This window comes from Ctenopharyngodon idella, chromosome 9 (genome assembly GCF_019924925.1).
Source record: "Ctenopharyngodon idella isolate HZGC_01 chromosome 9, HZGC01, whole genome shotgun sequence".
In the NCBI taxonomy this organism is placed as follows: domain Eukaryota; kingdom Metazoa; phylum Chordata; class Actinopteri; order Cypriniformes; family Xenocyprididae; genus Ctenopharyngodon; species Ctenopharyngodon idella.
The window spans coordinates 28,937,847-28,953,086 of NC_067228.1; the positions used below are offsets into that span (position 1 = coordinate 28,937,847).

A 15,240-nucleotide genomic window follows, 5' to 3' on the forward strand; every position below is an offset into this window, starting at 1 on the left:
ACACATATTTTAAAATTACACAAGGTGTTTTAAATGAACATATAGTGCTTAAGGAGAAACTGTGTTATAGTAACTAACAAAGATTCCAATCAGATGCCCTAAAACCCTTCTCTCTTCTCTTCTACCTAAACAACTGTGCTGTAACTATGCACACGTGACCTGATCAATATGAGATTTAAGGGGCGTTATTATATCAGAGCCCCAATGATCATGTGCAGTGCATTTTCTGATGCCTGAGCAAATCCAAGTCCTTTCTGAAACCCATTTTGCCCACTCATTACTGCCAATGGCTCTAACAAAGACCCAAAAGAAGTGAGCCAAAAAGCAGCACATCAGGAACACTGTTTCTCATTTCAAGTAGGGGAGATTTGGTCAGTGCAACCTACAATATCCATTATTTTGGGAACACTGCTGTGGATTGCAGGGTGGTGACTAGGGATCTCAAAATCTCATTCAGAGAAAGGTTAAAGAGTGATGTAAAACACGTGGTATGAGATCGTCAGACAGGCACACAAATACTGCCTTTGATCCACCAGCCAGCACAATCATGCACCGAGACGGCGGCACTAACTTACGGTGAATCAGTCAGAATCCAGTGGTGGAAAAACAACACTCTGGCCTCCCTGTACTACCGTTATTACTGCTTACGATTAGCGTGTACTAATTGTGCAACGAAATGAAAAATCTGCACAGATGAAGATCTATTAAAGTCCCATCATCTGCTTGAGTGAGAGAGCATGACCCTTGAAGGAGGCCTCACTGCTGTTTTAAGCTTTTTCAGGAGTGTTTTTAATTGTCCATCGAGGTGAGCACAAACTATCCTAACTGACTGAACGCTCTTTAGGGACTTTCAGTCTTAGCAATCAGTGCATAAAATTAATGAGCTGTCCTGCTGCTGTGATTTGAAACAAAGCCGGGCAAGCGAACACGTTCCCCATCTGAGCCTCATGCTTTGGGTATTGCAAAACTCAGCCTCATTATCACCACTACCGACTCTAAGGAAACTCAACATTCAGAACACACAAACAACACAACCGCAGCAAGAGACGTTGTTTTTGAGATACTATTCAGAAAGGAACAAACAGTCTATAAATTCATTCCCTTTAAAGCATCCTGCTACAGCCATCAAAGTGCTTTTGTAACAAATCCACCGTCTTCAACAGTGCATTTCAAGATGTTTTTGTCAAATTTAAATTGTCTAAAGTGAGGTGTATACAGTTGAGCTCAAAAGTTTACATACCCCTTGCAGAATACCCCTTTTAACAAAATAAGAAGGATCATGAAAATTGCATGTTATTTTTTATTTAGTACTGTCCTTAATAAACTATTTCACATAACAGTTGTTTACATAAAGTCCACAAGACAAAAAAATAGCTGAATTTATAAAAATGACCCCATTCAAAAGTACCCTTGATACCCTTGATTCTTAATACTGTGTGCCATTATCTGGATGATCCACGACTGTTTTTTTGTTTTGTGATGGTTGTTCATGAGTCCCTTGTTTGTTCTGAGCAGTTAAACTGAGCTCTGTTCTTCAGAAAAATCCTTCAGGTCCTGCAGATTCTTCAGTTTTCCAGCACCTTCTGCATATTTGAACCCTTTCCGGCAGTGACTATATGATTTTGAGATCCATCTTTTCACACTGAGGACAACTGAGGGACTCAGACAAAACTATTACAAAAGCTGCAAACATTCACTGATGCTCCAGAAGGAAACACGATGCGTTAAGAGTCAGGGGTGAAAACTTTTGAACAAGAAGTTGATGTGCAAGTTTTTTTTAAATTTTGTTTAAAGAACATATTTTTTCATTTAGTTCTGCCCTTTGTAAGCTACAAAAGATACTTACATGTTTCCCAGAAGACAAAAAAAGTACAATTTATTATGTTCATCCAATTCAAAAAGTTCACATCCCCGACTCTTTATGCGTCGTGCTTCCTTCTGGAGCATCAGTGAATGTTTAAACCTTGTTTAATACTTGTGTTTGAGGCCCTCAGTTGTCCTTAGTGTGAAAAGATAGATCTCAGAATCATACAGTCACTGCTGAAAAGGGTTCAAATATGCAAAAGATGCTGGAAAACCAAAGAATCTGCAGGACCTGGAGGATTTTTCTGAAGAACAGAGCTCAGATTAACTGCTCAGAACAAACAAGGGACTCATAAACAACAATCACAAAACAAAAAAACAGTCGTGGATTATCCAGGTAACAACACAGTATTAAGAATCAAAGGTATGTAAACTTTTGAACAGGGTCATTTTTATATATTCTGCTATTTTTTTGTCTTGTGGACTTTATGTAAACAACTGTTATGTGAAATAGTTTATTCTGGACAGTACTAAATAAAAAACAACATGCAATTTTCATGATCCTTCTTATTTTGTTAAAATGATTAACATTTTTCTAGATTTTGCAAGGGGTATGTAAACTTTTGAGCTCAACTGTATATAAAATATAAAAATAACATGTAAAAATAAAATAAAATAAAATAAAATAAAATAAAATACAAGAGAACACGTTCCCCTGTGATTTTGCCAAGTAAGACATATTCATGGATAAACATATTTTGTTGATCCTGGAACAATATTCCTGACTGAAAATTTAGTCCTAACGCTAACCCTGGTTGTAAGCCTAACCTTGACATAAACTGTAAACTTGTCCCTCAAATATGATTGGTTGATTGGAATGTTGTTCCAGGATCAACAAAGATATTGATCCAGGAACATGTTGTACTTGGTGAAATCACGTTCACCCAAGAGTTTTTTGGTTTGTAAGATTTTTTTTTTTAAAGAAATTAATACTTTTATTCAGCAAGGATGCGTTAATTGATCGAAATGCTGTTCTTTTGAACTTTTTATTCAGCAAGTAATCCTGAAAACAAATGTATCACTTTTTTTTTTTTTTTTTTTTTTTTTAAGTTGATAATAATAAGAAATGTGTCTTTAGCAGCAAATCAGCATATTAGAATGATTTCCGAAGGATCATGTGACACTGAAGACTGGAGTAATGATCCTGAAAATTTGCAGGAATAAATTACATTTTTAACAGTTATTTTAAACTGTAATAATATTTCACAATATTACTGTTTTTACTGTATTTTTGATCAAATAAATGCAGCCTTGTTGAGCAGAAGAGACTTCAAGACTTGTTGCCGATATTCCATTTGGTGTCAATGTCAATATAAATGCTCAAATCCTAATGTGACTGTTCTTTACGATTGACTATTTATTGAAAAGTGTAAACAAATTGCAAAATTGTACATTGCTAAACCGATTTTTGGTTTGTAGCATAAGAAGTATTCTTTTCAAAGTGAGGGACACCAGTAGAACTACATCAGGACAGAAGTACAGCTACTTTGAGGTGGTGCATCACTAAACCATATCAACCCCCAAATCTGCCTGAAAACCAAGAATAGCCTCCGTCAGGCTGTATTAAATCCAGCTTTTGGCTCAGAGATTTCCATCCAGCGTTAAGGGCTTGTTAAAATAACTCATTGCACTTTCTGCCGCCGCATTAATAAGATCTGATAACTAATCAGGGATAGCGAGCACAGGGATTGTATATCTTAGTAAATCCAGCCGGAATGTAAACCATTGCCACTCTCAAAGGAGCCCCGTGGCAGCTGCGAACATGGGAAGCTTCGCAAAACAGACAGACATCCGGCTCAAATACTCCTTTTATTTGCTGTTTTAAGATCAAATTATGGTTAGAAGAATTTCACACAGATTTTGGATCACTGACTCGCTCCATTTCATTATCATAATGGGCTGTAATTTTCAATCCTGGACCAATTTAACTAAACAGTGCAATACAGCAGCCATACGGCAAAACTTGGATAAAGAATGTGCGAATAACAGCGCAAAGGTTATGATATGGTGCAATATTTCTACACTCTTAGTGCTGACAACGTTACAGTGGAGTCTTTCTGTTAGCGATAATGAACATGTGAAAATCCACTTAAGAATCACCCCTGGGTCTACGGCTCTACCGATGCTGATAATTAAAGTAACCTTCATTTCATCTGTTGGAAATATATCACTTCTTTCCACAAGTTCACACATATTAACACACAAAATCACACTCATTCACACACAAGCTCACACCCACACGTGCAGATGCATACATACATTAGAGAAATGGTTCATTTGCATTCAGAAAGCAAATATTAAAAAAAAAAATATTACAGGCACATTAAGGTTCTCGATTTTTTTTTACGGCTAGCCATACAATAGTACTAAAAGCACCTTAATATTTTTAAGCCTTCAAGGCACAAAATGTAAGATTTTTGAATTAAAATATCCCAAAATCACTAGAACATTGTTATATATTTAGTTGGCTTGTGTACTATTCCAAATATCCAATAATGTTTAAATCCAGAGAAATTTTAACCCGTCTTAACCAGTGTAACAGCCTGTGTCATTGCGTCACCTGTCAATGGACGTCATATCCGTGTTACCCTCAAATTCCGGTTTTACTTCCGTAGAAACCATGGAAACACTAAAGACGCTTTAATATATTATGTGTTTTATTAGACAGGTGAGCAACTGTTTGGATATCTTTAGCCATATTGTTTAAATCTCTTGTTTTCTTGAATCAGAAAACAGCTTTATTTGTAGTAACAGTAATCCCCCTAATGCACTAATATTTCTGATAAAAGTTGTCATTTAAAATCCCCAGCACAGGTTTTGAAAAAAAAAAAAGTCATTATATATCAATTTGACTATAAAATGACAATAACGGCGACCCGAGCTGCTCTGAAACACTGAAAACACCACTCACATGTATTAAAGTGCCCCTATTATGGATTTTTGAAAATTACCTTTCATGCAGTGTGTATTGTAGCTGTATGTGAATGTAAACAGTCTGCAAAATTGTAAAGCTGAAAGTGCATCATAAATAAAGTTATTGTCTCTCAAAAGAAGGAGTCGACCGCTTAAACGAGTCGTTTGTAATTCGAATCCCATTTCCGCAAAGTTCATACGTCACAAGTTAATACATTTGCATAATGCCCGACTATGTTCTGTATGGACATCCCGTGAAAACTTTAACCTCTCTCAAATGCTGTAGCTTGTTAGTGTGGATAACATGTCGACAAGACACTGTGCTCAACGCTATGAAAGGAAATTCGGTTTATTTTCACTTCCAAAGTGTGAGGCTGTGAAGAATCAGTGGTTGAAGATGGGAAAGTACCTGCTTTATTTGGACCAATTTGCTCCTCAGAATCACAACCTGTAAGTGTGATTAATTATTGATGTATTTTATATTGAGTGTTCAAAATACATAGTTTTGTGTTTTAGCTATATTGTGTAGGTCTCTGGCTAACCGGTTAACTCACGTTATTACTGTCTTACTAAAATACTTCTACTAATCAGCTGTTGGCCACTATTACCTAAAATTGTGTCCATTAATTTAGAATGTCTTTCGTTCTTACTATTTTGAGTAATAATAAAGGATGGAGCAAGATTTGTTTTACAAACTTTAATGTTACATCAGTCATTCACATTGCTCGGCTAACATATGCAACGTTACTGGTACTGTAAATAATACAGTTCTTACATTCCTTGCAATGGAGGTTTGGGTTGAATAACTAGTTCTTCCAATATTTCATCATTGGACTGCGCTTGGATTGATATGGTAAAATTGATGCCATCGTTACTGTCTTTACAGTGTGTACAACTGCTGAGATTTAGGAAGCCTCCAGAGCTGTAATGGTAGACCAATCGCAACAGACTGGGCCATCTGGTCAATCAGAGCAAAGCAGGTTCGCGAAAAGGGGGAATTTAGAGAGACTGATTAATCCGATGAGTCGTTTGAGAATCATTGAAAAATGTTTTTTTTTTTTTTTTTTTTTTTTTTTTTTTTTTTACCTTTGATCCATGTTGTAGAAGAACTCCTAAACAGAAATAGGAACCTTTCAAATAGCATAATAGGGGCACTTAAAATGAATACAGTGCGATGCTTTATTCTGAAATAGCAAATATATTTATTAAATCGCAGCCTTTGCAATTTGATAATCACACTAGGCTAATCACACTTCTCACACTACGATTGTGATTCTTCTTTTTATTATTTTAATTAATCATGCAACCCTAAAGGTGATGATACAAAAAGGTCTAATGCTTTTATTTATTTATTTTAAATGTTAAACATCAAAATAATCTCAATCTTCTTCTGAATCCTTGTTTTTTTCTAAGATAAATTGTGTGCTATGTACTATTCACTTCCAGTTCAGATACTGTAATCCAACACCCAAAATTTAACTCTTCTGCATCTCAAGTAAAACTTCTCAATCCAAACATTTACAAAGGCATTACCCAGGAAACTGCATGCAGCAGTTGTACTCCACAAAGACAAATAGCTATTAATTATTTAAGAGGGGCTCCCTCAGTGAAGCATCAAAACCCGCTATATGACTCATCCACACTTGAAGTGTTGAAATGGAGGTCTGCACACCTCAAAATATCTCTGTCAGAGTCACACTCGGGCTCCCTGCCGTAATCAATCCGTTAGCACAGCGGGCCTGCCGAGAGATTTGTGACTTAGACCCTTCCTCTGCACAAGAGTGTACGATGCAGCAGCTGTCTCGCTCTGGTAATATAAGCCCTTATTAGTGTCCATTAGGCTGCACTGAAACTAATAAGAGATTGTCAAATACATCCAAACATTCACACAACTCTTCAGAAAACAGAAGGGCATGGTGAAACATGCTCTTAATGCAAAGCTCGTCAACATGACCACTTCTATTACAGGGTGATCAGGAGGAGGAACAGTAGAGATTTATTGACAAGATAAAATTCATTCACTCAATCATTCATTAACTCACTGAATCAATCAATCAATCAATCAATCAATACGTCACATACTCGATAAATCATGTTATTTTAGTATCATTTATATACTATAATAGTTTACTAAGTATACTATTTACATTTATTTTAGTTTCAATTTTAGTTATTTATTTCCAGTTAGTAATTGTAGTGCTTATGCTTAAGCTTGTTTCAGATAGATGCCAAGGCAATGAATGAACACTGAGCGAACGAACGAACGAACGAACGAACGAACGATAGATAGATAGATAGATAGATAGATAGATAGATAGATAGATAGAAAATCCTGGTGCACTCATTCTTTTAATCACTCACTCAAAATCAAAATAATTTGCTCATTCATCTCATTTACTCTTTCATTACATCACTTGTTTATTCATCACTCCTTCACTAGTTTATTCACTCATGTACTTATCAAAGACCTCCCAATGCCGTCATTATCATTTACATCCTAGAGACACACTGAATCACTTGACAGGCGTCTGGTTCTACACACCACAAATGGGTGTTTGGATTGATAAATTGTATGGAGCAGTCACCTTCAGAGGCATCAGTCCTACACTTCTCCTGCCAAACCACAAGCTAGAAAACTAGCCAGCAAAAATGCATGACCACGCACAACTATTTGAAATGTATGGTCAGGCCTCAGACATCAGCATTTGTATTCAGTTTCATCGTGTTTTGGCTGATCCCACGTTTCATTCCACTCATGGGGTAAAACGAGAAATGCCAAAATCACATGTGTTTCATATAAATCACTTTTGATGAACAAGGAATTAGGAGAGAAATATTGTCTGCTTATGCATATTAATGAGGAACTTTCCAAAAACATATTCTCAAATACTGATGTTAAATCTATGTTAAATCTTTAAATCTAGTCATCAGTTGTTATAGGTAAATATTTATTTATGTGATTTAATGTCACCATTCAGATTTACATATAGCATTATCATTTCAAGGCATCTTTATTTATATTGTTTCATTCTGTTATTCAATGAAGAATTATTTATATATTTTACAGTAATACTTGTTAAAAGTAAATGTTAATACAGTATATAAAATTAGAACTGACCAAACATGCACTACAGTCCATCTGATGCCCTCAAATCCATATTACCTAATGTAGTGGCACATTTTAAGTATTATAAATCATTGTTAATGCTTAATTTAATTAGTTAATAGTAATAGTTCAATTAAATTTTGTGAGAGAAGAAAAAAAACAGTACTTTTTTTTTCCAACAGCTTGTTGAATATAACTAAGTAGCACTGACTGACAATCAAAATAACCACATTGGAATGATGTTAATTTATCTGCAGTTTCATTGGCCATTTAACAAATTTAAAGTGTAATAATTACAAGCAGAGTGTGATGATAATCAGTGATGAAAGGTCTTTGATCTTCAAAGGGAAGGATGTCATCCCTAAACTTAAAGCACCAGGTCAGAGGTCACAGTTCCTTAATGATTTAACCACTATCCTCCGAGTACACAGTAACAATACTAGAACAAGAAGTCAAGTTTAGCCTATCATCTTCCTTTTTCTTAGAGCAGGGAAAACTGTAGTGTGACCTTGTTTTCCTCATCACTTCGCCAATGGCACGCAAGTCTCAGATGCATCTTGATGTAAACACCCTCATGACCGATTTTGCAGCTGTTCCACATATAGTATTCCATAACAGACACAAAAATACACACAAACACAGACGCCTAACTGAACACAAGCCGGCAATCAGGGATACTCTCACATCAAGAGTACAGTTAGACAGAGAACATGGTGAAAATATCAAACATCTCTCAGTAGTGCTGAAGTACAGAGGATAGACACAGAGCATTTTATGAAGAGCAGAAGTGATTTCTCCAGGGAGACTGCGTAACTCAAGTAATACCATGGGCAGGACTGAAGTGCTCAAACCAGCTGCCAGCCAATCTATTATCAGCTCCCTCAACCACAGCAAAACTCACACCTACACACACTTAGTGCACTTTCACATTAAAGCTTAATATGCTTTTTGGGATGAAAACAGATTTCCAAGCTTGGGTGTCCATTTAAAAAGTACAGAAGAATTCATTATTGGTAAAACTGCAATAACAGCTTAACTTGTGCAACTGAACCACTATTGATCACATACCCATTCCCGACCATGTTCCTGACCATTTCTCATGACTGCTTCTCTCTGAATAAATTGTATTTTAGAGCAGCTCTGTATTCTTTCAATGGATCTGTGACAGACAAATGCAAATGTGGTTTTGTGCGTATAAAGTTTAGTAAATTCAAAGGGCCAAATACATAGTAACAGTGAAACAGACTACTGTACTCATGTTAATGATGCAAAAGCAAATAATGTAACTGGACCTGCAGTAGTGGTTCAGAAAAGGCAAGCTGCCTTTCAGGACGTATTCTTGCATTCAAAAAATCAAAATAGAACCCAAAATGGAGAGAAACGCAGGGGTCATTATTTTTAAGATTGTATTTTATATAAACCAGTGTCCACAATTTTAGAAAAATGTCCAAAAACTGTATCTTCAGGGGTACAACAGCTTGTCACTGGGGCAGTACCCTTAAGGGACAACTTTGTACCTTATCTAACCCTAAAGGTGCATATTAGTACCTTAGAATAGTAATATGTTTCTTATAGGTACTACTTTGAACCTTTTTAGGGTAAATAAGGTACCCCTAAGTAAGGATACTGACAAGACGTTGTACCCCTAAAAGTAAAATTGTTGCACAAACATTTACATTTAAAGGATTAGTTTACTACAGAATTAAAATTTCCCGATAATTTACTCAACCCCATGTCATCCAAGATTTTTATGTCTTTCTTTTTTCATTCGAAAAGAAATTAAGAAGGTCTAAATTCCAGTTTTATTGCAGCTTCAAAGAGCTCTACATGATCCCAGCCGAGGAATACTTTTTAACCACAAATGCTCGTCTTGCACTAACCACGCATTACATAATCGTTGGAAAGGTCACATGTGATGTAGGCGGAAGTACCGCGGTAGGGCGAAAAACTCCATCTCATTTTCTCCTCCAACTTCAAAATCGTCAGACATCATTGTTTTACCTTTTTTATGTAAAGGCCGTTTGACTTTGAATGTTCCCTTTTAAACACTTTCTCGGTACAGCCTACGTCATGCGTGAACTTTCCAACATGATTACGTAATTTGTGGTGCATTGCAGAACTAGTGCACAATGAGCATTTGTGGTTAAAATTTATTTATTTATTTTTTTTTTGGAAAATGACCAATCATTTTGCTAAATAAGACCCTTATTCCTCGGCTGGGATCATGTAGAGCCCTTTGAAGCTGCAATGAAACTGCAATTTGGACCTTCAACCCATTGTACCCTGTCCACTATATGGAGAAAAATCCTGGAATATTTTCCTCAAAAACCTCAATTTCTTTTCGACTGAAGAAAAGCCCAAACACTAGCATTACGACTCAGTCTGATCCTCTGAATCTAATGCGAGACCAAGAATGATGGTCAATATATTCTCTTTTCATCAGTTTACAATGTTTGAATATGAGTATATGAAGAGAATTTGTGTCTTTAGACTATAAAAAAGCCCACATAAAGCAGTGGAAGTCTCACATGCTTTACATCAAACGCACACACTTATCCCTCTTCAATGACTAACGTACATCTATTTGTGCGTCTGATGAGGTGATGCAGAGAAGTGTTTCACAAGCTTAACTGCTTCAAGCTGCCCTTTAAGGGGGTCTGCACCACAGATCTCCTCTGTCCTCGGCTACACAGAACTCTCATATTCCTCTCTCTAGAGCATGGCTGACAGATCAGAGGTGTGTCCGTATCTGGGAAAAATCCATTTGCACTCAGAGCGCGGGACAGATACTCAACTCACCATGGAGTTTAGAAACATTTCCATCGTGAGCCAAATGCTTCGCCATTACAGACAATGAGCAGCATAAACAAATGAATGGTATTCCAGGGACACACTCAGTTGTCCTATTTAGAGCTGCTGTATACAGAGCCGGTGCTAGTACATTACGCTGATGAAAGGAAGAAAATGGGCCGTGAAATGAAAAAGGCACTGTAAGAAGAAAAGTGTGCGTGTGAGAGAAAAACTCTACCTTGGCAAGCGACTCCCCGCTCCTCGTAACCTATGTTGCACAGGCATTTCCCAATAGGCACCAGCCACTCTCCCTCAGTACTGCAGTACATTTTTGGTGGTTCCTCCTCCTTGGAATTATTGACGCAGGAGCCCCTAACCTCCACCAGTGACTGAGAGTCCGTGGGTACCGTGTCAGGAAACATAGCCAGGTTCCTCACCGTAAAAGGGCATTTTTTAAAGTACACCCGCACTGAAACCAGGGCCACGCAGGCTCCCACGTCCTGGAAAGCCAGGTAAAAGCCCTTCTTAGTCATGGGCCCCACCTCACGGACCTCTGTGTTTAACTTCAGGATGCGGTCGCCTAGGTCCATCTGAGTAAAGCTCTCATCGGCGGCGATGGTGTCTATTTTAGAGAACTGGTGCTCACGGAACTTACTTCCCTGGTCTTCATCTGTCTCTAGGTAGTGTAAGTTGAATGTCTCTTTGCAAGTCAGGACCATGGGAATACTGTTGCAGTCTCTCAGGGTAAACTTGAGCTCCACATAGATCTTCTGCGCAGAATTGCGAGGAATCCAGTTGGTCCTCAACCAGTTGTTCTGGCTGTACTCCATCACGTTGCACACCTGGAAAGTCCGGATGGGTGTGTAGTGTTCATCCACACCGCTAATTTCCTCCCACTGCAAAAAGAGAAAGAAGTTAATCAAATCTATTCAGAGGAAAGCGAACAGCTACTGTACTCCTACATTTCAGCGGAACCGTGACGAATGTAAAACACCTGAGCAGCGGGCTTATTTATTTCTCAAACACATTTGGAATAATGGATCGTTTCAAATTAATATCTCCCCAGTTCATATAATTAATGTGGGACATAATTAACGAGGCTCTCCACTCCGAGTACTCTCCCTTGTAAGGCGAGCCTGACAAATCATTTTGTTTTGTCACTTGGGGTGTCCGAAGTCACAATGCGGCCAGAAGTCTTGAGGTTTAACGTACACAAAGCAGAATAAATGATGAACTGAGAGGCAGTGTTTTCTATTACAATAATGGAGTAGAATATGGCTCTCCGTCAAGCTGAAGTTTATAAAAGCCCTTGGCTGAGTGAGACAAGGCCTCTGGAGTGGCTGTTCATTACCCGGCAGAACAAGTGTGCCCTCAGACTGAAGAATTGCCTATTTGTATTTCAACTGTGAGGGTGCTTAATGAAACACCCAAAAAAGGAGCTTTCAAATGTTTTTCAAATGCAAACTGACTGAATTAATTGACAGCTGGAATTCCATCCGCATATTTTAATGCACATTTTGGTATATTTCATAATTAATGGTATATGGAAAACCAAAAGGGAAGAATTTTTCCAAAATTCACACAATATATATGTAAGCAGACTAAATGATTGAAGAAGTCTCGGATACGTCACCACCATTGGCATAAATGACAATTTTCACGATTTTGTCACGATTGTGACAATATATGATTTATGTGTGATTTTCAAGCCATCTTAAGGTATTTATATGACAATAAAGTATATGAATAATGCAGTGCAAATTGACAGCCTTTAAAGAAACTATAAAATACAGTAAGTCTACCTGTCAGAAGTTTGAAAACATTATAATTTTTTAATGTTTTTGAAAGTTTTTGATACTCACCAAGGCTGCATTTTTTTAATCAAAAATACAGTAAAAACAGTAATATTGTGAAATATTATTACAAATTAAAATAGCTGTTTTCTATGTGAATATATTGTTAAATGTAATAATAATTTATTCCTGTGATCAAAGCTGAATTTTCAGCATCATTACTCCAGTCTTCAGTGTCACATTATCCTTCAGAAATCATTCTAATATGCTGATTTGAAACAGTTGTGCTGCTTCATATTGTTGTGGAAACCTATATAAGAAAATATAGAAAAAATAGATAATAGAATTATAGATATTATTGTTCAGCAGTGTATTTTATTTCAATGCTAATTAAAAGCAAGAGATGAGATAAAAAATAAATTTATTATTATTTACACAGAATAAATTTATTATTATTATTATTATTATTATTATTTTATGAATAACAGGCATCCTGATTCTGTGTAAATCTGCAAGCCTGGCGTTAAGGCAGGGTCTAAACAAGGCGTTATGATTTTAGAACTATGGTATCTGCTACTGATATTGTGTTTATGAAGTTGTGAAGTGAACAAATATGATGCAAATTGAAATAAATCAATGGAAATTTCAGCTGGTCATTTGTCTCAGAGATATTTACTGAGCCAACCTGTGTTCACCAGCATAGCTGATGCTCCAAATTAAGTCCAGGTGGCTGGGCTGTGCCGCATTATCAAACTGAGAATGACTGTACTGAAACCATGACTGCCAAAATAAATGAAACATCATATACGATGTGTAAATCACACACACTTGAGAATATAGTGTGGACTGTCTGCTGCCATGAATGACATCATCACCAGCACAAGCCAATCTCCTTCAAATAACTCTACTTTATAATGCATAACACTCGGTTATAGAGAGGGAAAAACTGTAAAAGCCTTGTCTGGATATCTCTTTTACGGACAGCAGCTTCTAAAGGCCACATTGATTTCTCGAAGAGCACCAGTCTACGATTGGACACCAATCTGTATTTCCTTCTCCACAGCGGGAGACGTCAGCCATGCGCTTTGCAACTTAACACTCGACGGGAAGACCGAAGATGACTTTAGGTTTCTCCGAATATCACTTTACAATAGTAATCCCCCTCCAGCAAGGAAAGCAGCAGAAAAACGAGGAAATCAGCAGTTGGTACATTTGGCAGGGCTGCGGCCCAACTCCCCCCTGTGTACACTCAGTGTGTACACAGGCCAACTGGTACTTTAAACTAATAGATTCCCTGGCACTTGTGGACAAAGTGGGGCAGAGCTTATGTTTCAGACAGATATATAATAAAATTATAATCCTCCCCTTGCTCATATTACAATGGAATTGCATTAGTTAGCGAAGACTGACATATACTGCTGGCTTTTGCTGGTATCGCATGCATGTTTCCTGTATAGGTGCACACAGTTTCTCTTGATCAAATCCCGCTCTCTTCATTATAATGGACAAAATTGGAGCAGATTATCTTTGTGGCGACTCCATTAGAGTCTCAACAATGGGATGCCAGAGAGGCCATAGAGGAAAAGACATACTTATGGGTACACAGGAGATCTAGTAACGGAAATTGCTCGCTGTAAAAACACACATTTGTACTAATCGACACAACTTGTGCAGTAAGGGTTTGATATCCACTAAGAATACACATCGTTCCAAGCTTGAGTAGTATTAAAGTTTAAGTGACATGATTTAGCTGAAGACAAGCTAATGCTAGCTTTTGTTATTTATTTTTTAGCAAACTTTTGTTTTGTTTCTCAATTGGAAACCATTTAAATAAATTTACTTTCAAAAGTGTAGTTTTTTCTAGTAACAAGCTATTTTCCGCCCAACAAGTAGCGATGACAAATGACAAAAACTAGATCAATAGTTTTTGTCACAGTGTATTGCAAAATGATTTAATAATAAAATACACTGTTTTTTCACATACAATTGGGAAGTACGATTAATTTCATTAAATCGCTTCATGTAAAAAAAAAAAAAAAAAAAAAAGGAAGAAATGCTCTCTGCTAAATACTGATTCCTTGTGAAAAATAAGTACACTTCAGCATACTTTTAAAAAGAGTACTTACTACGGAAATAATATATAGTTTATATATATATATATATATATATAATATAGTTTAAAAGAATATACTTAAGTGCAAACTGAATGTAAAGTTTTTGAACACTTAATTGCATGTTATTTGCAATTAAATTAATAGTTTAAATTTAGATTAAATGCAATTAGTTGAACTTTGAGTGCTTTTTTGACCCACGTAGGTAGCACTTGAGTAAATCTTTGTATGTAATTTCATAATTACTTCTATTGACTTTAAAATATGGTTAAAGTACACTGCCACATTTACTGACAAGCATTTATGGTAAATAAAAAATACAAGTCATTTCTTTTGAATATATATTTGTAATTCCACAAGTTGCAATTTAGTACATTTAAAATATATTATACTATATAATATATTGTAACTTTAACAGTTAAAATTATTAAAAGTTCTTTACACATGCTTTAGTATGTTAGTCAACACATCAAATGTGTATTTAAAGCACAACAAAAGATAAAAACACAATTGTTTAAAATGTACAACCTTTAATTTGACATTATTACTAAGTGCACAAATGTCTACTTAAGTGTGTCAAGAAACATGAAAGTGTCATGAAAGTCATGAAAGTGTACTCAAAAAGTACTTATAGTAATATTATATATGCAAGTACAGTTTTTAA

At 36.4% G+C, this 15,240-nt stretch overlaps 1 protein-coding gene across 3 annotated transcripts in view; it reads right to left on the reverse strand.

Annotated features, from left to right (window-relative positions):
- epha3 (eph receptor A3) overlaps positions 1 to 15,240 on the reverse strand; it is a 126,573-nt gene that overhangs the window by 97,628 nt on the left and 13,705 nt on the right. For all 3 annotated transcript variants that reach the window (XM_051905925.1, XM_051905924.1, XM_051905926.1), the window contains exon 3: positions 10,911 to 11,568. In XM_051905925.1, coding sequence (XP_051761885.1) covers positions 10,911 to 11,568 — 658 coding nt within the window. The remainder of the gene's footprint in view (positions 1 to 10,910; positions 11,569 to 15,240) is intronic.